Below are 22168 nucleotides of genomic sequence, written 5' to 3'. Positions count from 1 at the left end.
GCCGTAATAGAAAATATAATGCGACAAATTCAACCCTGTGTCCATGATCATGCTTTCATGCGCGGGCTGGATCTTCTAAAGATCTTGACAGCATCATGGTGGACCAGAGCTTCAGTGGCACAGGAGTTCATCGCCGCCCGGAAAGCAGTCTTCGTTGTTGGCCACGACTATGTAGCTTCGGGACCATTGCTGGCTGTCGTAGCGTTTGTCGCAATGATAGATGCGGAAATGACCTTCCCACCGACGGAATTGGGCACAACTGACAAAGCAATGTGGAAGTCCTATCATCGATCGTGTTATGTATACACAAGCTACGTTAGACTTGATAGAAGACGTCAAAAGATGCAGAAGACTTTACTTCAGTTCTAAGGTTGTGCGAGTACCGAATGGCTAGTGACAAGCGGGACATGGTGTAACCCACAGACTCGCCCTCAAATTGGGTCGTTTGACTGACTCTGCACATGCACAGGTATGCATGCCTTGGTCTCGCCGATCCTGGGTATAAAATCCAGCCAAATTACACAAGCGGCAACAGCCTTGATAGAGTCCTTATCGAGACTGCATGCCGGATCATTAATTATTGGCGTGACCTTGAAATACTGGATTGGGCTTTGCCCAAGAGAAGTGACATGTTGCTACCATCATAGGTGCCGGGCTGGACTCAGCGACACGTCGATGCCGGTGGAAGTTATATTCAAGAGCATCCTTTTGTACGGAAAGACCCGAATGCGAAATTCATATGCAATGGCAAAGTCTTGTCAGTCGCGGGCGTACTATTGGGTACAGGCTGGCGTTTCCCTTCGCGCGGCCAGAAAGTCCAGCAGATACCGTACTCTGGATGACTGTTACGTACGTGTAGGAGCCGATGAGGTGGTCGTTGGTGACCAAGTTTGGTTACTGTTTGGTTCACAGGTCGTATTCATGCTGCGTAAGACGAGGACAACTTTCAAGCTAGTGTGTGACGCGAGTTTGGAGAACGCCTCAGGCGCGGACTACGTAAAAGGTTCGAAGAGCTATAAGCCAACGCGGGTTCATATCGGTTGAGCAGCCTCTGTAATGCTCTCCTTCTAGCTTTAAGAAACATGTATTTAGTCCCGACATCACCTATAGTCTCTTGTCTAGATGCAGGCTGAATAGCAGGACAGACTGCTTCAAATATTTTCCAGTGTTGGAAAGATGCGTATTTACAGTTGGATCATCTGGGGAATGTAGTGTTGGATAAACTGCTGTTAAACCTGCAAGGAGTAGGATATACAGCACGCTCGGCATGATAACTGGAATGGGGTGCGCTTGTGTGCTTAATTCGTGCCCGTAAAAGGGCTCACTATACATGAGAACGATAAAGGAACTGGTATACGCTTCAAAAGCAAAAGAGGATGATGCTTCACCACACACGACAAAAGATGACATAAGCGATGCAACGAGAGCAAAAGCAAAAAGAACATTTTCGTGATCCCAAATTCGCTGGGCACGGAAGCTAGTGTCGCTTCTGTGGATCGAACACAGTACCTCCAGATTTAGTGACTGACAACTTCAGTCTGGCGCTCTCCCAAGTGAGCTAAAGCGACTGGATTAGTTTGATGGGAAAAGGTTAAAATATATCGTAGATATGATGGATAAATTTGAAACAGCAACTCTGCAATCAGTTTTCGACCGTTTGTGCCCATGTGGCACACTTTGCATGCATCTGGCATACGGAATTGGGAGCGGGGTTTGATCTAACCCCACGTGTTTTCGGAATCGGACCTTTTGTATGGCTGTTTGGACGCAGTCAACGGAAGGACCACATCACAGTCTGGGGGCGTGTTTGCTATTGTGGCGTGTGTAGTCTCTTCCTAACTCCTCTACTTTCTTCAAAGTTTGTTGATTTAAGGTCAGTCACAAACACCGTGGACTCAACGCAAGGCATTAGGTGGTTGACTTAAAGCACTCCACAGCAGAGGGCAGTCAATCTCAAATACTCCATGGGCATACTGTATCAGAATAGCAATAATGATTTACCCAAACTTGCGTCGACCGTCAGCCATCAAATAGAAGATCTTAGCTTTGGCCAATGCATTGATGCTATAACCTCATACACCCTACGCCCAAGTATCATAACTCGTCGACTTTTCTTTCTCAACTTGTCGCTATTCTCTAATGGTATCTCATGCTCTCATCATATCGCAAACGCCTTCACATGTCACTCCTCATATACATATCGCTCAGCCTCGTCAGGCCACCCTCTTTGTGCTTATTTCGCAACACCGTCGTCGGCGTTGAAGCAGTCGGCAAACTGCTTGCTGTGCTTGTTCGAGGCGTGTTCGGTGAGCAGCTTGCGGTTTGTGGTGCTCTGGAAGGTCTGGAAGCATGTCTTGCACTTGACGGTCTGGGCGGCGGAGTTCTATTCATGATCAGTACGTGCGCCTGAGAAGGAGTTTCTGCCTAGCTTGAGAGGCAAGATATGAGAGTCATACGGATTTCAGTTGCGACTTCGCCTCCTTGGGACCGGAATCGCCCTTGCGATCGCGCTTCTGCTGTGCTCTACAGTGTTGTCAGTATAGCCCCACTTCTTCTCCTGTAGAACGCCGTACTTCGCTCCGTTGCCCATGTTGTTAGTTGTTGGCGGTTAGTCGGTGATCGTGAGGGTAAGTGCGAGTGAGCGTTGTGCGACTTGTGAGGTTTTCTAAGAGCGTGAAGCGTAGCAGCCGTGGTGAGACTTTTTGTGGCGGGCGCGAGGGGTCCACGTTCTGGCCGTTTGATAGGGTGGAGCACGCGCAACGACGCTATCTGTATTTGGTTAGGCTGCAGCAGACAGATGATGGGACCCTTTTCGAAGGTTCGTGAGAACCACCGCTCACTCCTACTTGATAGAGTACATTCCTCTTGTGCAATCCTGCTACTTTAGCATGTTACTCGCGTCATGCCAGCATGCTTGGATCCATGCCTGATGAGCCATTGGTCTGGCGCACACGTTGTAGGCTCTTGTGGCAGGCGCGACATGGTCATGTCTCAGCCAGCGAACGATATGTTATCGATGGGTCACCGACCTCGCTACTATATACTGTGCGACAACTTATCTGTTTGTGCTCCTGCAATCACGGTTCTCTTTGTACCTTGAATGTTCATTAATCCTTAATTCTCCTCTGTTCTTGCTTTCCTGTTGCTTCCTCGCTTGCGCCTAGAATCTCTTGTTGCACTATGGATCATCAGCACTTCAAAGTATCACGCAAAACGCGTCTTAGAGCTGTGATCGCCATATCTTTCTGCTTCTTTGTCGCAGAAATCTCTGTCGGTTTCTACACTCACTCGATTGCTCTCGTAGCAGACGCATTCCACTATGTAAGTGTTGTGTGCTTTCGGAGCGTTGTAACTGACAACTTACATTGTTCTAGCTCAACGACCTCATTGGCTTCATTGTCGCCCTGGTGGCAGTCCAAGTGACAGAGCGCAAGGACTCCCCGCAAGATCTCACCTTCGGCTGGACCCGTGCACAACTTCTCGGTGCTTTCTTCAACGGCGCATTCCTTCTCGCTCTAGGTCTAAGCATTGCCCTGCAATCGATCGAGCGCTTCATCTCCCTCCAACATGTCGAGAACCCAAAGCTGGTGCTGATAGTAGGATGCATTGGCCTTACCCTAAATCTCATCAGCGCTGCATTCCTCCACGAGCATGACCACGGCGACGGCCATGGACACAGCCACGGTCACAACCACTCTAGCCATGCACACGGCGACATTGAGAGCCTCTCATCCACATCCACGCACGATGCGACCTCTACACACAACCACCACCTCGAACACCTTCACCTCTCCCTCACCCCTTCCAAGCACGGCATGGACCTCGGCATCCTCGGCGTACTCATCCACATCCTCGGCGACGCAATCAACAACATCGGCGTCATAATCTCTGCGCTCATAATCTGGCTTACGCACTCGCCCTCCCGCTTCTACGCGGACCCAGCAGTATCGATGTGGATCGCGATCATGATCCTGATCTCTGCTGTCCCGCTGACCAAGCGCTCTGGCAAGATCTTGCTCCAATCTGCGCCGCTAGGTGTCAAGGTAGAGGACGTGAAGCATGATTTGGAGAGTATACCGGGTGTGTTGAGCGTGCACGAATTACACGTTTGGCGTCTGGATCAGAGGAAGGCGATTGCGAGTGCGCATGTCGTGGTTAGTGATCCGGATGTAGAGAGCTTTATGAGGAAGGCGAAGGTCATCAGTGAGTGTCTGCATGCGTATGGAATACATTCTGCGACGCTACAACCGGAGCTGCCAGCGCAGAGAGTTGTGGATGACGGCGCGACGGAGGTGGGGTCAGCAGTGACGACTGCAAGGACGAGTCTGGAGAAATGTGGTGTGCCCTGTGGAAGTGTGTGTGAGGACTTGAAGTGCTGCAAGTGATTCATTGCTTGCTTTGTGCAGTGTGTTGCAGTGCGCCAAATCTCATCTGGGTCAAGCAGTTGCAGGTGTCCTACGCTGTCATCATTCAGTTCTATTAGTCTACAACTTACTGCCCGCTTCGACGACCAATGGGTGTTTTACTTCTCCAGGCTTCAGTTTACTCCAATCTCTCTCATACCCTTCCTCAACTTCCGGATACGGTCCCATAGGTGTGATCGACAGTGGATTGATGTCCTTGTGGCTCTTTGTGTACTATTGCATCCTTAGCTTCACGCCTCCATCGTCAGTGTTCTAGCACTTACGTTCTCCTTGATATGCTGGAAATCAGTCGACTCCCTGAACCCCTCCACGCTATGGTATAAATTCTTCAGCCAATTGTTGAGAACAGGGTAATCATGCCTGATTGTCCCCAAATTCGTCTTGAAATGCTGTACATACACCGTATCGAACCTGACCACCGTCGGATACGCCAGAAGATCCAGTTCCGTCAGTCTCTCACCCAAGATATACGGTCCGCCATTGCTGTGCACCAGCTTCTCTAGCTTGTTCAGCGCAGCAAAGAGCGGGACGACGTGCTCGTTGTATCCTTCTTGCGTGGTGTTGAAACCGGCTTTGTACACGCCGCTGCAGATGAGGGATGTGAGCCAGGGCGTGATTTCATCGATTTTGCTCATCATTTCTTCTGGGTAGAAATCGATGTTCCGGATCTTCTCGTCTTCGATCAGGCTGTCGAAAGCGTGAGGTAGCCATTTCAGCATCTCCATGCTCTCGTTATTAACGATGCGGTTCGTCTTCTTATCCCACAAGAGTGGCACACTGTATTTGCCTTTGTACGCCGCATCATCGCGGAAGTATAATTGGTGCATGAAGCGGCTGTCGAAGAGATGGTCGGGCGTTGCATTGGGATATGACTCGTCGAAGCGCCATCCTGGCTCACCTTTGGGATAGGGCCGAACAATGGAAGTTGGCAGAAAGGGTTCGAGATGCTTGATGTGTCGGACGAGGTTGGCTCGGTGAGCGAAGGGGCAGAAGAGGCCTGGATTCGCTGATTAGGCCTTTAACTAGGTCGTGTGGAAGTCGTAATTAGAACATACCAATGTACAGGTGATACCTGTCTTTCTCAGGTGGAAACTCTTCCCCCTCCTTGATCACACCATGCCACCCATCATCGGTGCCGTACTTGTGGATCTCTTCCTTTGCCATTGTGTACGAACTACGAAGTTTGCGGTGATGTTTTGGTATAACGGTTTTTAGCAGCGTCCTGGAGTATAACGACGTTAGAAACCAGCACGTTCGCTACGTTGATCACTAATACACCACGATGGTAAGAGCGACAGCAACAAAGACATCATGCTAGGGTGGGGTTGCTGCCGGCAGAATTCGATCATCACAGGCGGCCCAGAAGGCGGTCGCGGAGCTTTTCGGAGTCCCATTGGCCGAGCTTCGAAGCGCGGAAAGGTTCCACGCTGATCACATCGCTGTCGGACAAGCTCTCACCAAGGCATCGTTTTCATCCATCCTGTCGGCGATGAGACATCTGAACTGATCAGCATGTTGCAGTATGCAACACCAGAGTGATGGTTGGCTAATGCTTTTGAATTGAGTGAAGCTACATACTACTGCAGGCTTGCAATCACTACACTACCTTGTGTGCAGCATACTACACAAAGCGTACATTGGCGTTCGACATTGCAGATGGGACGGGGTTCGTACATATTGAGCTAAGCCGCCCCTGTATGAACAGACTATACTATGTCTAGCTTGACGTTGCCTCGGCAGGATGGGTAACATCCATCTCGCGTGAAAGTCTTATCTGAAGGTTGTTGTTGAGTGGGGTGTTGATGCGGTCGGTAAAATGGATCCGATTATGTGTGTCGTGGTATGGGATTTGCTCGTAATGATAGCAAGTCAAATCCAACTATGCAGGAGGCTCTGGGAACGATGCTGGAAGATGCTGAAGAGATGCTGAACGCTAGGATGGCGAAACGCGCGAAAACGGTCGTGGTGAAGCGGTCGAGGTAGGATCGTCGATTGTCGGTATCCAAAAGCTGAACAGGTGTCCAACGAGACAGACACTCCAAATCAGATCCAGTGCTCGTCCACTCTGGCCACGAATGCAATGCAAAAAGACGATACTGAAATACAAAACGCAAGAACAAAGACGGCCCACCCCGTCTTGTCCGGATGCTAAGCACCGTTGCCAACAGGCGGCAAGCCCATCCGAGGATCTCCAGGGGGTAATGGTGGAACCTTTGGTGGCGGCTGCGAGTGCTGGCAATTGTGATGACAACAAGAGTGACCCTGTGGCCCGCCTTCATCATAATCGCCATAGTCGTCATAGTCATCCTCTGGGTCCAGCGAGCCGTCATCGCGACGGTCGTAGCCACCAGGAGGAGGGTTCTGAGCATGCTGGGCGTTGTTTGCGTTGTTCTGCGCCTTCTTGCTTGCCTTCTTCCCCTTCCGTCCCTTCATCCTTGCCTTCTCCAGCAACCGACGCTTCTCCGCAAGCCGACGTCGCTCCTTCCTGTCCTTCATCTCGTATTGCCGGATCAAGGCCTCAGGAGGACGTCCGAAAATGTCTTCGTATTCGCAAAACTCGCAGATCCAGGGCTGACTGGGAGGGTTGTGGAAGTTAGCGTACTCCTGTTGCGTCCGACGTTTGCGAGCAGCATATGCATAGAGCTTTGACACGCTGCGTCTAGGCTTGTGAGGTGGAGGCGCCTGTTGTGGAGGCTGGGCACCCTTTGGAGGTGGTGCACCCCTGTTTGCAGGAGGATGTACACCGTTCGCGTTTTGGCTTGTCTGGGTACCCTGAGTTGACACAGCAGGGGCGTCTGGTCGAACGGGAGGGCGAGCGCGAGCGGCCTGGGGGTGGAGCGGCGGAGGAGCGGTCGTGATGGGATATGCGCCCGGGGGCTGAGGGTACGGCCCGTTTTCCTGGCCGGGCCAAACCATCTTGTTTGCTGAGTCAGAGCCACAGGTAAAGGTGAACTGCGTCTTGGTTGCGCTGTTCTTCGCGGCCTCTTGTTGCAGCAGACTGACGTTTTCGTTGCCCTGAGGCGGTGGGGTTGCTTCTGCGTTGGCAATGGCTGTGGAGATGATGCCGCTCTGCTCCGAAGGACCTAGAAAATAAATAGTCAGCGCACGGACTCTTGAATTCAGAAAGTCAAATTTCCCGAGGTGCCACCGTACGTTTGCTTGCTTTGGCATTGGCAAGACTGGTCGAATTGCCTAGCACGCGTCGTTCTGAGCGTCCTGAACCAGATCGGCCAAATCGACCTCTGCCTGCTCCTGCAATGCCTGTCCCCGAGTTGTTGTGCTGTGGAGTTGACGGTGCTGAGCCATAACGTGCAATCCCGTCATTAGCCACGCCGTTCTCGTGGTTTGCGATACTCATGCTTGCCACGTCCGTCGAGAGTGTCGTGTGATGTGAGCTATTGCTTCCCATATTTGGAATCTTCCGCTTCTTCTTGTTGTTTGTGTTCTCAAACGACTCGTAGCCATCCACTGAAGACGAGGCAGAACCTGGCTTGTGATAGCTTGATGCCGCAATTGCAGTCCTGCCTGGCGCACTCCTGCTGTAGTGATAGCTTGGAGACGAAGGCAGCGGTCCACTCCGCTCGTCCTCGTCCTCTTCACTCTCTACTTCAGAATGAGTATGGCCACAGTGACAAGCATGGTGGTCATTCTCGCCTGTTCTCAAAGCCCTGTTGCCACGCTCACTGGACGTATATGGAAAGTTGAAGAGCGGCCCTGTAGATGGGGGGTTGTTGGGGAAGACGATCGACTCGGCTTGCTCTGGAGACAGTCGTGCGCGCAGAGAGCGTGCTGGCAGAGGGCGGATGGGCCGGTCAGGGTACATAGAAGAGGAAGTGTCGGGCGAGGAGCGCAGCGGCGAGGAGCGGTTCCACTCGTAGCCTGTGTAGGGGAGAAGAGCTGTCAGATATGTGGAGAGAGCAGGGAACAGGCCAGAGCGAAACATGGTGAGAGGGCAGGTACAAGGAGTGCAGAATATTGAGATGTGAGAGAGACGCTGTGGGGGTCCACTGCGACTTCCGACACTTACCCGCTGTCGCCGCTGCCATGTTGGCAGGTGGTCTTTTGCGCCTATCTCAACCAGATAGGCGTGTCGTGGTCCCTTTCAAGCAATGCTAAAGAGATTTGTCTGTCGCGCCTGCTCTTGCACCATTAGCCTCCTTCTCCCGTAGCCCACAATCTCCACGTTTGGCTGCCCCGCGATTGCCAAATGTGCGGTGACACCTTCCTAGGGTTCGCGATGGATGTGCTGTGGTTCAGGGGTGTTACGCACCTATATCGAGTGGTTGTTGTGCGTCAGACGAGGGTCGGTAATCGGTACAGTGCTGGTGGCAGTTAGCGGATGGCGGAGCCCCTCTTCCTCCGGGGTTGTCTGACTAACAAGATACAATTCTACTACAGAGCTAGATGCGCTGGTCGCCCTCAGCACAACAGGTCCAAAACGAAGTCCACGGTCGATCAGAAGGAGTGTGAGATGTGATGGAGGCGTTGATATCCGAGGATGGCGAGTGCGCTGTCGACGATGCTAAGGAAAATGGCCACGACCACTCAAGTGATGTGGTTCACAGCTCGCCAAACCACGACGCTATGCGCAATCAGGAGAACAAGATCAACAACGAAGCTTCTGCGGAGTAAAATGCTTATGGTGTCTACAGTCGTGTTGCATCTACAAGACTGTTGAAGAAGCACGACGTCGACTTGCATATCGCTATGAAGTGGTGGCTGTGCTGCAGCACTAGCGCCAAAAGGGATAGGTACTTCCTCCTGACTATCTACCGACTGACAAATGGAAGCTCGCTGTGCTTCTATCAACTTCTTGATGCCCAAGTCAAGAACCAGACAACTGAGGCGGACACGACGAATGCTCTTCTTGCACAGTGCAACTATCATGGCATCATTACAACATGGAACTAGCCATGACCGTGAGAATGCCCCAAGGTTTTGTCCGGGATGGCATTCAAGTCTCAAAGTGAGCGCTTCCCCAACCGCTACCGGAAACGTGGTTTACTACGATGCAACAGCCTTGAGTCATCCGCACAGCACGTCAATGATACAGTAAGGTAACTCAGTTGTTGATATGGAGGGAGGCATTTAGAACCGTTATACGTATTTCCCCTATAACGATCCCAGCAATAGCACCCCAAAGCTGTTCGACATCATTCTTTGTATCTCACAATTTGGCTTCGAGGTTTTCGATGTTGAATCCAGCTCTCAGGACTTTCATGGACGGCGCAAAGAAGTACTCTCCTCCCTTGGCTGTGACGAAGTCGTTGATCGGGTTGATGTTGACCGATTTGGTGCCAATCTGGAATGGGCTTGGAGGGTCTGTTGCTTTTCCTTGGCCAATGGTGACGTCGAGGCCAGCATCTCCGGTAGGGAAGCCCGGTTGGTTCGCCCATGCAGTTTGGATGAACCTGTAGCCGTTTTCGATTGTTGATTGGTAGCAGGCAAATAGGAGACCTCGCCCTACATCTGGTTGACCGTTTCTGAAATCGTCGCCGTAAGGGATTCCACGGCGCATTATGCGAGTAGAGTTGAAGCCGGTACGAATGTGCGCCTTGCGGATATGAGCTGCCAAAGGACATTTCCCCTGCTTTGTCAGGCCACCGTAATCGAAGTCGTTCCTTAGAGCCAGGGTACTGTCATCTCTCTGGTCCTGTATATGGATGGGGCAACCTTGTAACGAACAGTCAGATCATGCGACACACTTGAATCGAGTTTACTCACCACTCTGCCATCTGCCCATGAGTTGGGCGCCGAACTGAGCTGGGCCACTCGAACCTGCGTCCTTCCACTTGTTGACTACGAAGTCGTTCCACTTGCCCACATGCTGCTCCAACTTGCGGAAAACCAGGAAACTGCCATCCGTCATCCACTGAGGCTTAGGGTTGTTCTCATCACCATGTCTGCCAACCACGATGACGCCTGGATCCACAAAATTGCTTGTGTCTTTTGGCTGAACAACATCATCGAGTTGGAAGGTCAAGCTGGGGCTGTTGTTAATGCCGAAGACCTGCGGGTGCGATATACCATCATTGAACCCAAAACTTGCGTATGTGTTAGTACCGTGAATCGTGAATATCTTGCCTCGACTTACTGTTCGTGACCTGGTTGACTCGCTCTCTCAACTCCAATTTCTTTGAACAGCTCAATCACCGCTTCGCCGCCCTTGTTTAATTGGGAGTACACGTTCTTCAGCTCGGCCTGAACAGTCTCCATCTTGATTCCAGCCACAATCAAAACACCATCGATTGATCCACCACCATTCTGGTTGAGGTTCCAGTTGCTGAAAACAGGATCTCCCAATGCCTCACGCTCAGTCTCGTTTTGCATACCGACAACGAATGAGGGCGCAGAATTCTGTAGGCCGTTTAGGCCTCTCTGGAGTGACCTTTGGGAATTGCTCAACTGCACCTGTCAGCTCGCAGTAAACACAAGCCCAACCTCGAAGGTGTACCTTTGTCAACCCTCCAGATGTGAAGGCAATATTGGTCTTTGCTACATCTATGATCTGGCCTTTGGGGAGCTTGCTGATTTGCTCACGTAGGTCTTTGATGTCCTTTCCCGTTGCGATCTTTGAACTGGCTACTGTCTGAATGGTCTGACAAAATTGCTGTGTAGCTCTGATTGTGAAGAACGAGAAGACTTCGGCCTTCTTTGGAAATCCGTTGAGGAGAATGTCTCCCTGGATACCACTAAGGTCTTCGATCTTGAGAGGGTTCATGGTCGAGTGTTTGGATCAAGCAACAATGAGTAAGAAAATGTTGCAAAGAGCTTCCGCTTGGAGACTTGAAGGTAGAGTTGGAATCAGGAGTCCAAGACTTGAGCAAGCGTACCTACTCTATTTATGTGTTCCGGCTGCCAGGTGTATAACTGCCACAGTCGTTTTTTTGGTCCCAGGTGGTCGAAAGAAACTGGGGTCTGCAGCAACCTACACCGGTCGCTACCGTATGCAGGCATAGCTTGATAGTCGCCGACTCTGGTGGATCGGGTCTCACGGAAGGTAGCTGATACCGCCCTTGTCGGAGGCAAGACCTTTGCCTCTCCGGTATATTCTGTAGTCTAGCGAAGAGGGCAGGAGACAGCATGCTGACAGCAATCAGGACTCCCATCTGTGGCTGGCTGTAAGATCGTATTTCGGCTATCCTGACCGCCCTGCCTGGTACCCTAACAGATTACAAGAAGAGTAATCGAAATGTCAGCAACCATCGAGAGAACTCCCATTGGTCTATAGAGTTTCTTCTGCCGAGGCGTCAGAACAGTCAAACAGGGGTCTAAGCTGATGGTCGGGTCAGCTTTGGATCATGCATCTCAGCCCTCACTTACTAAGGTCATACCAGCTCGCCAGCGATTCGACACTCCTCCGGCAGCTTCGATTGAGAGAATGTACCTGCATGCTTGGTTCTGCTAGAGATGCAGATGCTATCAAGCCAGCGTCCAGACTAATGAAGAACTAGAATGCAAGTGCAGGCAGCGTTACGGAACTAGGTGTTAGCTTCTCACTTCAAATCCTACCTTGCATGGCCGTCTCTCCAAGGAACTGCAAGCCAGTCAAGGTTCGGGGCAGAGCACTAATACGATGTCATTCCCTTGTACATGCTTACTTCGAGATTGTAGCCTGCAACGCCAAGATGCACGCATTGATGACAGCATGACCATTTGTCGGGAACCCCATGACCGTGTAACCAGGATCAAAATAGACATGCTCCTGGCGAAGGAAGCAATGGTAGTTGAGGTAAGATGGACGGCCCACACAGATCTTCTGGGGACCTTTTAGCTGCTCGGGCTAATCACTCAGGTTCGCACCGTGCCTAGCTTGCCTCAGCTTTAAGCGCCACAAACCTTAAACGTAGCTGACAGCTCCTTCTGCGGTGATTGGTCCGTTGATGGAAAGCACTTTGGGTCTTGAGATTGTACATTAGTCTGTGGAAGCTGTTGCTGCTGGGCAAATAAACCGTGATGGCGCCGTCGTCGTCCCGCTTCTCTTTTTCAGCACAAGTCTGGTTGTCATCGATGACCAGCGAGACCACCCCCCTCTCTTTCTCCTCACTTGCACCAGCAGGCGAGCCGCGCAATCACCTGGACCTAAAATGATAAGGTGCGCCAATTTGGAGATGGGCGTGTTTGTTGGGGTTGGGAAGAGCAAGGACTGCCACACGCGCAATTCAGGCACTGCGGAACGCTGACAAGAGATCGCTTGCGGTGAAAGAAGGCAATTGGAAACGTACGATTGCGCCAGTTAACGTACATTGGTGCAGCGCAATCCAAGTCTAACAATGCAGTCAGTCTTGCAACTTCATCCTTTCTAATCGATGGAAGGTACAGTTGGATTCTGGTAAGTCCGGGTGCAGGTCCCAATGGCGCCCGCCACTCTCAATTCCATCCACGTGGGCCCAGCCTTGCCGATCTAACGCGCCAACGTTCCATCGCTCCTGCGGTCGCTTGAACAACATTATTCGTGTGAGCAGTAACACGTTTCTCGGAAATATCAAGTATTGTGAGTATGTCCAGAGCTGCGCTGCGACGATGTGTGTGTCCGCAAGGTACCGCCACCAATACCTAGCCCTCCATGGCCAAAATCTGCGCTCCCGAAAACTCAGCTCTTTGGAAGGAAGATCAACCTACGTCCAACAAATTGTATCTTCATCAACAATTATATACGGAAGCCTCGTCGATCGAATTGCCGTTTTTAGCGGCACGTTCGGTAAGAAGTTCCTCGCGTTTTCAGACCCACTCTTCTTGCAAGCGAGCAGGGTCGGCCGACATGACGCAGGTCGGTGCGGCGTGTTTAGGCCTCAAATTTTGACCAACGCACCAATGACCGCATCGATCTTGCCGTATTGACCGGGTTGATGGGGCGAGAATAGATCTCGGTTGCAGAAGCGCAGGATCGAACTGCTCATCGATGTGACACTCCATGGAATTACAAAGCTTGTGCAAGGGCTTGAACGTGCTTAACTCCGTGCTAGGAACTCGGCAGATGTCTTAAGTAGGCGTCGCAGCTCGATGTTTTGTTCGGGTTTGGCTTCATCTTAGTTTCTAATTCCTGTTGTTCTGTTTCTCTTGAACGTCTGTCTTGCACCAGTGCCTTGAGGCCCCCAAACTCGCTCTTCTTTCATTGCGCCTCCACAGCCTTGGATACTGATTACCTCCCAGTCTACACAACAAGGCCAACACTGTTCCTTAATCGATAACTTTACCCCAGCTGTGCGCATTTATAAGGCCATATCGTCTTGCCCACAATGGCGTCGTTCGCCTACAAGTCGCTACTCGAAGCCTCGTTACTGTTAGCTCGAGCAAGTGACAGCGACCGCAGCGCGATTCAGGAATACCGCAGTCATTGTACATACGACACTTGTCCACTTAGCGCATCTTACTGGGGATATCGTCCATCTTTAAGTGCGAACCTTGCATTTCTGATCCTTTTCGGAATATCAACATTGGGATACATTAGCCAAGGCTTCCTCAACAAGGCATGGTTGGGCTTTACAATCGCTATGGTGTGTGGATGCGCGCTGGAGGTAATTGGTTACGTTGGTCGGGTGCTTGCGTATAATGATGGCTTCACTGAGGTACGCCGTTGATGCTATATCTGTGACTCAAAGGGTGCACAGCATACTGACAAACCGTAGAATCCCTTTTTGATTCAGATCATCTGCCTCACGATTGCTCCAGCCTTCCTTGCCGCTGGAATATACCTCTGCCTATCCCGCATTGTCAGCACTTTCGGTGCCGAGAACTCGCGCATCAAGCCGTTGTCGTACCCTCGTATCTTCATCCCCTGCGACATCGCTTCTCTAGTCCTCCAAGCCCTTGGCGGCGGCATCGCCAGTGCGAAGACTCATCAGAACGAGGATCCAACCGTCGGCAACAACATCATGATCGCGGGTCTCGCCTTTCAAGTACTGACATTACTCATTTTCATCGTCTTAGCTCTTGACTTTGCAACTCGTACAATCGGCCGGATTCGCAAACTCGGTCAGGACGCGCTGGATCCAAGGCACGCGAAGCTGCGTAACTCATGGCAATTCAAGGGGTTCCTTGTTGCCCTTTCTTTCGCGACGCTCTGCGTCTTCACACGATGCGTATACAGGGTCGCAGAGTTGAGTGAGGGTTGGAGTGGGCACCTGATTAAGACGCAGAGATACTTTATTGGGCTTGAGGGCGCTGTCATCGTGGCTGCGGTGCTGTCATTGAACCTCTTTCATCCAGGACTTTGCTTCAGAGAGGCACTCGATGCGAGGACAGAACCTAAGAATAAGGGCAACAGGACATGGTACGGGAGAAAGAGGAACGTTGCTGCTAAGCAAAGCAGTGAAGAAGATATCAGGATGGAGAAGTAGAACTGCATTGAAAATCTAATCGCTCTTGATTTATAGATAAACACGATAGTATATCCATTTGCACCACATATACATCACAAGTCTTACGATCACATACAAATCTACTCTTCAAACCCGTCATTTGCACTTTTGCACTCTGTCTAATACCGTTGGTCGAGACTGTCGATTGGTGACTTACTTACCATCCACGAACAACGTCAAACGATTGTTCGACTCTTGCTGGAGACTACAGTGCTTCTCTGTTTGACCTTCCAATTGGTTCTCAACTCTTCCCCCACCTCCAGTTGGCCATGCCTACTTCACTGTTGCGTTCTGTGTAGCCGAGAACAATCTTGCAGTGCTAAACCAGCGTGACACCTTCACTTTCAGTACGAGTCGCTGCCTACGAAACACCGGTCATGCTTGCTCTCTCACCAGTGCAGCAGGTACGCTCGACCATTCCAGCGCACCTTTCCTCACAACGTATTTTGCGCCTTCCGTCTGTCTACCTTATGCGACAGCGCCCAAAATACCACGCTTCTTCAGCAACATAATACCCAGAAGCCTACAACAACCTGTCAAGCGGTCATCATGAACCAAGCAGAAGATGTTGAGGTTATCCTTGGCCACAAACGCCGCTACAGGTTTCACTCAGGTACACTCGCGAGGAACTCCACGCTGTTTGCCGAGATGCTGAGCGAGCGCAATGCGGCCAAACTGAACAGTCGCGCAAGAACTGCTGGCATCAAGATTCGTTGGATGATCGAGCTTACGCGCTTACCCAACGAGCAATTTCCTGCCGGTTGCCTTGAGCTTGTGGTACGTATCCTGTTTGCTGGATCGCTCCAGCGTTGTCAGAGAGTTCAGAAGGCTGACAGTTCACAGGAACTTACGCCTACAGGCGAGCGCGTAGATGGTCGCTCGGGCCTCATTGTCAACGAAAACGGTCGCGTTCCCCAGGCCGACAAGACATTCCAAAATTACGAGTCAATCCTCTACGCCTTCTACAACAAGGAGCTCACTGTCGATGACACCGATATGTCCGCTGCTCTGTCTGACTGTTATCAGCTACTCCAGATCTCGGATTATCTAGGCTGTACTGGCCTAATCTCCAAACCGATCGAAGTCGCCCTTTTCAAGCATGGCCAAGACCTCTTCCGCGCTATTCAAGGCGTACCGTATGCCTGGATCGAAATGGCGTACCGCATTCGTAGCGAGCTGATTTTCAAAGAATGCATCATCCACCTAGTTGGTGACTGGAAGAACCTCAAGACCAGGTCGAACATTATCGACCGCCTCCGCGATGTGCCTAGCGTGCGCGGACTGATCGAGAAGTACCACCGCGCCCTCCTTGAGAAGTCTAAAGCCCTCGAGCTCAGCATCCTTTCGCACTACCCACAAGCCATGCGCCTCCCCTCAGAAGACCTGCCTATCAAGCGCGAGTCCTATGCGAAAGACATCCTGGTCTGGATGGCGCTCACCTTCTTCCGCCACTGGGTCTCCCAGCGCCTCGTCACAGGCAAAGGACGTGACGCATCAGACTGCGGCTACGACCTCTTCTCCGCGCTCGGTACAGGAGGAGATGGGTACATGGACAAGTTCGTCATCAATCAGTTCCACACACGCTTCCCCATGACCAAGAAGGCCATGAACGTGCTCGAAAACCACCTCTTCGAGATCAAAGAGTGCATCAAGAAGGTCGTCGATGACAGCAAGGTGCTTCGAAGTCAATGCCAGCTCGACGTGCACCGCTTTCCAGTGAAGTATCTGACGTGTACGGAGTTTGCGAGAGAGGAGTTCCCGTGGTTGAAGGAAGACAGAGAGGCTAAGGTCGTGCCGGCGAAGAGGGCGTACAAGCCAGGTGGGAATGAAATTGCGAGGTTGAATCTGGAGACTGCACGAAGGTTTCAGAGGGGTCTTAGTGAGGAGGACCAGGAGGAGATGGAATATGACGATAATGAAGAGATGGAAGCTGAGTATGAGAGCGAGACGACTAAGCGTATGCGGTATGAGTAGGTTGAATTTGCTAGTGAGGGTTTTGGGGTTGATCTGGTGCTTCTGGGCGAATTGTAGCTATTAGGCTCGAATTTGAGGGCTTAATTTGAAGTTTTTCTTTGGTGGAAGTCCTCCAGAGTTGAATTCTGCAGGTTAGATATTGAAGTGGGCGATATCCGATAGCTCCCAGACTTGGTCATCTATGCACTTTTGCAGGCGTTAGTGGCACGACTTACTCCAGGCCATAACATCAACGAAATGAAATTGTTCTTTGTACAATGTACTGTAGTCGCCTCAATGATCTTCAACCCATCCTTTTCTCATGCCTTGCCCACCAGTGGTATTGTAGCGCATTTCTTCTTCTTGTCCTCCCTCCCACTCATGCTTCTATCCTACTCTCTACTCGTCGTCAAACCCAGTCGGCCTCGGTCTCTGACCCTTCGGAATCGGGTATGTGAGCGGAATCTTCGAAATCGGCTCCTCGCCCAAATACCTCCTGATAGACGGCACAGTGAAGACCAGAATCGGACCGGCGCATCCAACGATGATGCTGTAGAAGTACGCAGGCTTGTTGATCGAGGCCCACTTGAGGTAGCGCAGCGGCTGCTGGTAGAAGCGAGGAGACGGAGGAATGCCGGACATGTTGGCGGTGTTGCTGCTGTGTAATCAGCGTTGTTGGGTTGGTGAATGTGCGCGGGGTGGAAGTGGGAGCGTACGATGAAGGGTGTCGCTGCGTTTCGTTAGCAAGAGTGAATGTGTAGGTTTGCGCTAGGGGGTTTGGGGGGCGTACGGTGTGTGTAAGGGCCTCAATGCCTCGGATTGCTGCTCGTGACGCTGCGGGTCTTCGACGTGAGGTTGCTCGGAGCTCAGGCTAGCTCACGATCGAATCGGCGTTTGGGGATGATCCGCGCCGATAGCTTGGCATGGCATACGTTACGTGTAGCTGTCTACGTACGCTCCAGAGTGTCAAGTCCTACTTCGCCAATTCAGGATCATGAAGTGGCTACTTTCTTTTGTGGTCTTGGCCATTGTTGCCGTGGTGAGGGCGGCGAGTTTTACAGGGAATAGGCTGCTGGTTGTTCTTGATGAGCAGGCGGAGCGCGAGAAGTACAGTGTGTTTCTTGAGGATCTGGCGGGTGAGTGCCACTTTACTTATGTTGGAGGAGAAAGGAGCTTCAGATTTGAATTGGAAAGGCATGCCGACTATCGAGGGGCTGCATTTCCTGCTGTTGCAACTGGGGGACTCCAAGCCGCGTAAGCTTGCAAGATGGCCTCAAGACAGCTCGGATGGAGCTTCTAACTACTGTCAATTGGGATATCAGGTGGATAGGACATTGCTGACATTGGTTTGTAGCTCGTGGTTTCCACACAACCGTCGATTCTCCCAAGGGCGACAAAGTTGCACTCTTCAAGCACGACGAGCGGACATACGACCATGTCCTCCTACTCCCCGCAAAGTCGAAGGGCCTCGGCCCAGCTCTGACTGCTAACAACCTTCTCGAATTCGTGAAGAAGGACGGCAACCTCCTTGTCGCACTCTCTAGCGAGCAAGCTACCCCCACCGCCGTACAGTCTCTCCTCCTCGAGCTCGATATCAGCATCCCCAACAATAAGGGCGCATTGGTTGTCGACCACTTCAACTACGACTCTGACTCCGCATCAGAGAAGCATGATGTTCTGCTGCTCCCATACCCTGCGGCACTGAGATCAGGCCTTAAGAATTACTTCGGTGGAGAGGGGTACATCGCCGTTCCCCGCGCTGTCGGACAGGTCCTCGGAAACGATTCGCCTCTGCTCTCGCCCATTCTCCGCGCCCCAAGCACAGCGTACAGCTACGACTCCAAGGATGAGGCTGAGGCTGTGGAGGACCCCTTCGCTGTTGGCCAGCAGTTGAGCCTTGTCTCTGCTATGCAGGCACACAACTCGGCACGTCTGACCGTTCTTGGATCTGCTGAGCTGCTCCAGAACAGGTGGTTTGCTGAGAAGGCTAAGCTCGGCGACAAGGCTGTGACAACTGCTAACCGCGACTTCGCGGCGAAGCTGTCTGCCTGGACCTTCAAGGAGACCGGTGTGCTCAAGGTTGGCAAGGTTGTCCACTACCAGGATGAAGGTGCTAGCAAGAAGGTCAATGCCAGCATCCCGGAGAGCAACCCTACCATCTACCGTGTGAAGAGCGATGTGGTATGTTTCACAACTTACCCCGTCAATTCGACGCGCAGCTAACGCAAGACAGCACTACCAGGTAGAGATCTCTGAGTACTCCAACGACCACCTCATTCCCTTTGTCCCCGCTGCGAACGACAACATACAGCTCGAGTTCAGCATGTTGTCTCCCTTCCACCGCCTCAACCTCTCCCCCATCTCTCAAACCGCCAACTCCACCATCTTCGGCGTCGCCTTCAAGACCCCCGATCAGCACGGCATCTTCAACTTCCGCGTCAACTACCGCCGACCTTTCGTCACAAACATTGATGAAAAGAGGCAGGTCACAGTCAGGCACTTTGCCCACGATGAGTGGCCGAGGAGTTGGCAGATCAGTGGTGCCTGGGTCTGGATCGGTGGTATCTGGGTTACAGTTGCTGGGTGGTTGGCATTCATTGCTGTCTGGCTGTACAGTGCCCCGGCTGAGAAGAGCGTGAAGAAAACACAATAGACGAATCTGAAGATGTGTTGTATGTAACGGGCAGCTTTGACCCTGGTATGATTGAGAAGAGATATCCCATCAGCGATGCGAGGTATGTAGATTATGGATTATGGTCTGGCATGACCAAAAGCTTAGCATTGAAATGAAGCCTTTGTCACAAATGGAATGGAAAGGCTGGAGGTCCTCGGTGCCTCCAAGCGCGAACGTCGCAGTGGTGGCATACATCCAGCACGACTAATATATAACATGTGTGCCCTCCCTTCCATTCCACATCACGCTCCACGGCCTCGTAGGCCTCACTGGCACCGCCCTCCTCGTCCTCTTCACCTCCAGCAGCCTCATTATATCCCCCTCAATACCCCTTGGGCTCATTGTTGATGCACTCCACCTGGAGTTGGAGTGCTTCCTACTCATCCACGCCCCCTCACTCGCAAACGCCACTTGCTTCGTACTCGGCAACCCTTCCTGGTCCTTGCGAAAAGCTCTGTACGGATCGTACACCGTCGGTATCGGCTCGCGAGTTGTCCGTGGCTGCGGATGCAGCGCATGGAAACCATGGCTCATGCCCAGTGCTGACACGGTGGGCTCGAAGGAGCGAGTATCTTTGGCGCGGGTGCGGCGTTTGCGGAAATCGAGAAGGTTTGCTGTGAATGTTATGATGAGGAGGAAGCCTGCCAGGGCAGATGTGATGGCCAATGCCATGCTGAATGGGTTGAGGAGGGCGAAGAAAGATAGGTCGATGGAGTCGAGAGTGGGGAAGGGGGCTATCGTGAATGCCTTCAGGCTTAAAGAAAGACTGAAGGCGCAGCCGAAGACTGTGATGGTGGAGATGATGGATGTGAGTTCGAGGAGGATGACGATGGTCGGCGGGATGCGGAGCCAGTAATAGCGGTTTGACACAATGATTAGGAGGAGGATGAGAGCGGTAATTGAACTCTGTTCCAGTCAGATCAGTCGCTTCTCGTGAGCACGATACTTACGGTGACAACCAAGATCCACGTTCGCACAGTACCTTGCGTCGCTTCAGCAATGAACTGTGACCATGAAACTGCCTCGGCCCCAAGCCTGGACCGAAAGGTCGCAAGAACTACTTCTCCATGTCTGTTGATATCTTGAATGATTGTGACAGCTAAACGGGTATCAGTGACGTGTACACTACTCAGATATATGTACTCGCCCCATATTCCCAGCACGAAGACAATAACCGTGCCTACGAAGACAAATGACCGCAGAATTGTCAGTATAGTTTTTGAGCCAGCCATAGTCAGTCAGTCGGTAGTCGATAGCCGAAAATCGAATGCAGATAATCGGAATGGTCAGTCCAGCCCAGCTGGTGGACGCTCGCGGAGCGTTGAATGAACGTATGTAAGTAATACAGTAAGACTCGTTCGCAAATACATACTCGACTGACTTCCTCCAGCGTAGCAAAGAATCTTTGTACAAAGCTTCTTCCACAAAAGCAATACTGTGGTTCGGAAGCAACGCTACCGAAAAAAACCAAGCAATATCCCCAAAGCCCTACAAACCTGGAGACTGATAACGGGCTGTCACGCTTGGTATGACAGGAACGCGACTGAAAGTTCTCAGGCTTCGAGTAACCCCGATTTGTTGGATTGTGTGCCAGTCTTGATCAGATGCGGCGCGGTGCGACGCCTCCTGAGGCAGCAGTGTCGGATGGCTTCTGGCTGAAACGGGGATCGTGATTTGTGTCTGGGGAAAAGCAACGATGGCTTGTATTAACATGCTCATTACCAAAAATCAAGCAATCTGAGTGCTTTTGAGAGATTCTCAAGCCTCTGCGATGTCGACATCGTGCAGACTGAATTCATGAGCGTTGTCTCTTCGATAAAGAAAAAGGTGGGTGCAAGCGCGCGAATATGGAAGTTAATCAGGACAAGACTTGAAGCCGCTTGCAACCAAACAAAGCGTTACAGGACTACAGTAATTTTTGGAACTCTTGTAGAGCATTTGCGCTGTAGACTTTGACATGTCTGCAAGCTCGTCGTGACTCGTTAGATTGCCGTCGCCTACTGTTCTTACGAGTGCGAGAACACCCGCCCAGGGCCCCATGGTCACCGACGTCAGTATGTTGATCTCGAACGAGCTTCTTGGCATCCTGTTGATGCGGTTTGTACGATATAATCTGTGTTAGTTGCAAATTGGTGATGCAAGGTCTCGCGGTGTAGTGCGGGGAAGGGACCTGAGGTTAGCGCCTTGGCAAATTCTATCCTTGTAGCTTGACACAATGCTGTTCTTCTTCATACTACGCTATTGACTTTGCAAAACAGACATTTCAGATTGGAATTTCTAGCGATACACGAAGACTATATCGGAGCAGATCTTTGTCGACTCCTTCGTTATCTTCTACGAAGCCATCTCGAGGCAAAGCTCTTCACACCCCTCATTGATTCGTTCTTCGTGTAGTCGAAATGCGATAGCACGCGCCCATCATTGCTCCTCTCGGACAGCGGACAAGATGCGAGTGTCACTAACCTGTTCAATTGATACGTTCGATACTTCCTTGCCCATGGGACCAGTCAGTGCGGCGTAGAGAAATCCAAATGATATCTCGGGTCACTGCTAACAACAAAGCTTCTGCCAGACGCAGAGTGCATGATCCCTTCTCGGAATGGAAGCACGTGTTGTAAGGGTAATGGAATGATCAGTTTAGGCTGTTCATCGATACAAGACAACTCGTACCAAAAGTACATTTCCTTGGTACTTGGACCCTAATCCAACTTTCGGATGTTTGGTCCCCTCACCGTGACGTTTTTGAGGGCTGTCCT

General features: G+C 51.5%; 10 protein-coding genes and 1 non-coding gene across 11 annotated transcripts; 4 read left to right on the top strand and 7 right to left on the bottom strand.

The window, feature by feature from the left end:
• Positions 1–1481: 1481 nt before the first annotated feature.
• Positions 1482–1568, bottom strand: BU25DRAFT_t26. Its single transcript has one exon. It is a non-coding gene; the product is annotated as a tRNA-Phe (tRNA).
• A 326-nt stretch (positions 1569–1894) lies between these two features.
• BU25DRAFT_488102 (DUF1909-domain-containing protein) lies at positions 1895–2590 on the bottom strand (the record flags this gene model as incomplete). The annotated part of the gene is made up of 3 exons (XM_033711323.1): positions 1895–2383; positions 2457–2523; positions 2574–2590. The coding sequence occupies 3 exons, from the start codon at positions 2588–2590 to the stop codon at positions 2234–2236; spliced, it is 234 nt and encodes a 77-aa protein (XP_033565704.1). The 3' UTR covers positions 1895–2233.
• A 590-nt stretch (positions 2591–3180) lies between these two features.
• Positions 3181–4385, top strand: BU25DRAFT_488101 (cation efflux protein; the record flags this gene model as incomplete). The annotated part of the gene is made up of 2 exons (XM_033711322.1): positions 3181–3321; positions 3375–4385. 2 exons carry the CDS (start codon positions 3181–3183, stop codon positions 4383–4385), a joined length of 1152 nt encoding a protein of 383 aa, XP_033565703.1.
• On the bottom strand, positions 4302–5748 carry BU25DRAFT_384860 (uncharacterized protein). Its single transcript, XM_033704343.1, has 3 exons — positions 5480–5748; positions 4688–5421; positions 4302–4637 (listed from the first exon to the last, which is right to left on the bottom strand). The coding sequence occupies exons 1-3, from the start codon at positions 5586–5588 to the stop codon at positions 4485–4487; spliced, it is 996 nt and encodes a 331-aa protein (XP_033565702.1). The 5' UTR covers positions 5589–5748; the 3' UTR covers positions 4302–4484.
• A 593-nt stretch (positions 5749–6341) lies between these two features.
• BU25DRAFT_189929 (uncharacterized protein) lies at positions 6342–8815 on the bottom strand. Its single transcript, XM_033700991.1, has 5 exons — positions 8803–8815; positions 8695–8746; positions 8452–8559; positions 7578–8303; positions 6342–7507 (listed from the first exon to the last, which is right to left on the bottom strand). The coding sequence occupies exons 3-5, from the start codon at positions 8468–8470 to the stop codon at positions 6573–6575; spliced, it is 1680 nt and encodes a 559-aa protein (XP_033565701.1). The 5' UTR covers positions 8471–8559; positions 8695–8746; positions 8803–8815; the 3' UTR covers positions 6342–6572.
• Positions 8816–9218: 403 nt separating this feature from the next.
• Positions 9219–11621, bottom strand: BU25DRAFT_407154 (Dyp-type peroxidase). Its single transcript, XM_033705468.1, has 4 exons — positions 10879–11621; positions 10519–10829; positions 10149–10468; positions 9219–10097 (listed from the first exon to the last, which is right to left on the bottom strand). The coding sequence occupies exons 1-4, from the start codon at positions 11143–11145 to the stop codon at positions 9592–9594; spliced, it is 1404 nt and encodes a 467-aa protein (XP_033565700.1). The 5' UTR covers positions 11146–11621; the 3' UTR covers positions 9219–9591.
• Positions 11622–13396: 1775 nt separating this feature from the next.
• On the top strand, positions 13397–14828 carry BU25DRAFT_384855 (RTA1-domain-containing protein). The gene is made up of 2 exons (XM_033704342.1): positions 13397–13993; positions 14054–14828. Exons 1-2 carry the CDS (start codon positions 13664–13666, stop codon positions 14762–14764), a joined length of 1041 nt encoding a protein of 346 aa, XP_033565699.1. The 5' UTR covers positions 13397–13663; the 3' UTR covers positions 14765–14828.
• A 506-nt stretch (positions 14829–15334) lies between these two features.
• BU25DRAFT_454948 (uncharacterized protein) lies at positions 15335–16759 on the top strand (the record flags this gene model as incomplete). Its single annotated transcript, XM_033709909.1, has 2 exons — positions 15335–15562; positions 15629–16759. The coding sequence occupies 2 exons, from the start codon at positions 15335–15337 to the stop codon at positions 16757–16759; spliced, it is 1359 nt and encodes a 452-aa protein (XP_033565698.1).
• Positions 16760–17031: 272 nt separating this feature from the next.
• BU25DRAFT_407152 (uncharacterized protein) lies at positions 17032–17468 on the bottom strand. Its single transcript, XM_033705467.1, has one exon. It carries the CDS (start codon positions 17378–17380, stop codon positions 17138–17140), a length of 243 nt encoding a protein of 80 aa, XP_033565697.1. The 5' UTR covers positions 17381–17468; the 3' UTR covers positions 17032–17137.
• Positions 17469–17703: 235 nt separating this feature from the next.
• On the top strand, positions 17704–19540 carry BU25DRAFT_384853 (Dolichyl-diphosphooligosaccharide-protein glycosyltransferase 48kDa subunit). The gene is made up of 3 exons (XM_033704341.1): positions 17704–17874; positions 18093–18919; positions 18972–19540. The coding sequence occupies exons 1-3, from the start codon at positions 17733–17735 to the stop codon at positions 19389–19391; spliced, it is 1389 nt and encodes a 462-aa protein (XP_033565696.1). The 5' UTR covers positions 17704–17732; the 3' UTR covers positions 19392–19540.
• A 76-nt stretch (positions 19541–19616) lies between these two features.
• BU25DRAFT_488094 (uncharacterized protein) lies at positions 19617–20644 on the bottom strand (the record flags this gene model as incomplete). Its single annotated transcript, XM_033711321.1, has 2 exons — positions 19617–20318; positions 20363–20644. 2 exons carry the CDS (start codon positions 20642–20644, stop codon positions 19617–19619), a joined length of 984 nt encoding a protein of 327 aa, XP_033565695.1.
• Between the last annotated feature and the right edge of the window lie 1524 nt (positions 20645–22168).

This window comes from Macroventuria anomochaeta (genome assembly GCF_010093625.1).
Source record: "Macroventuria anomochaeta strain CBS 525.71 unplaced genomic scaffold BU25scaffold_4, whole genome shotgun sequence".
Classification (NCBI taxonomy): domain Eukaryota; kingdom Fungi; phylum Ascomycota; class Dothideomycetes; order Pleosporales; family Didymellaceae; genus Macroventuria; species Macroventuria anomochaeta.
This window is presented reverse-complemented; position numbering and strand designations above follow the sequence as displayed.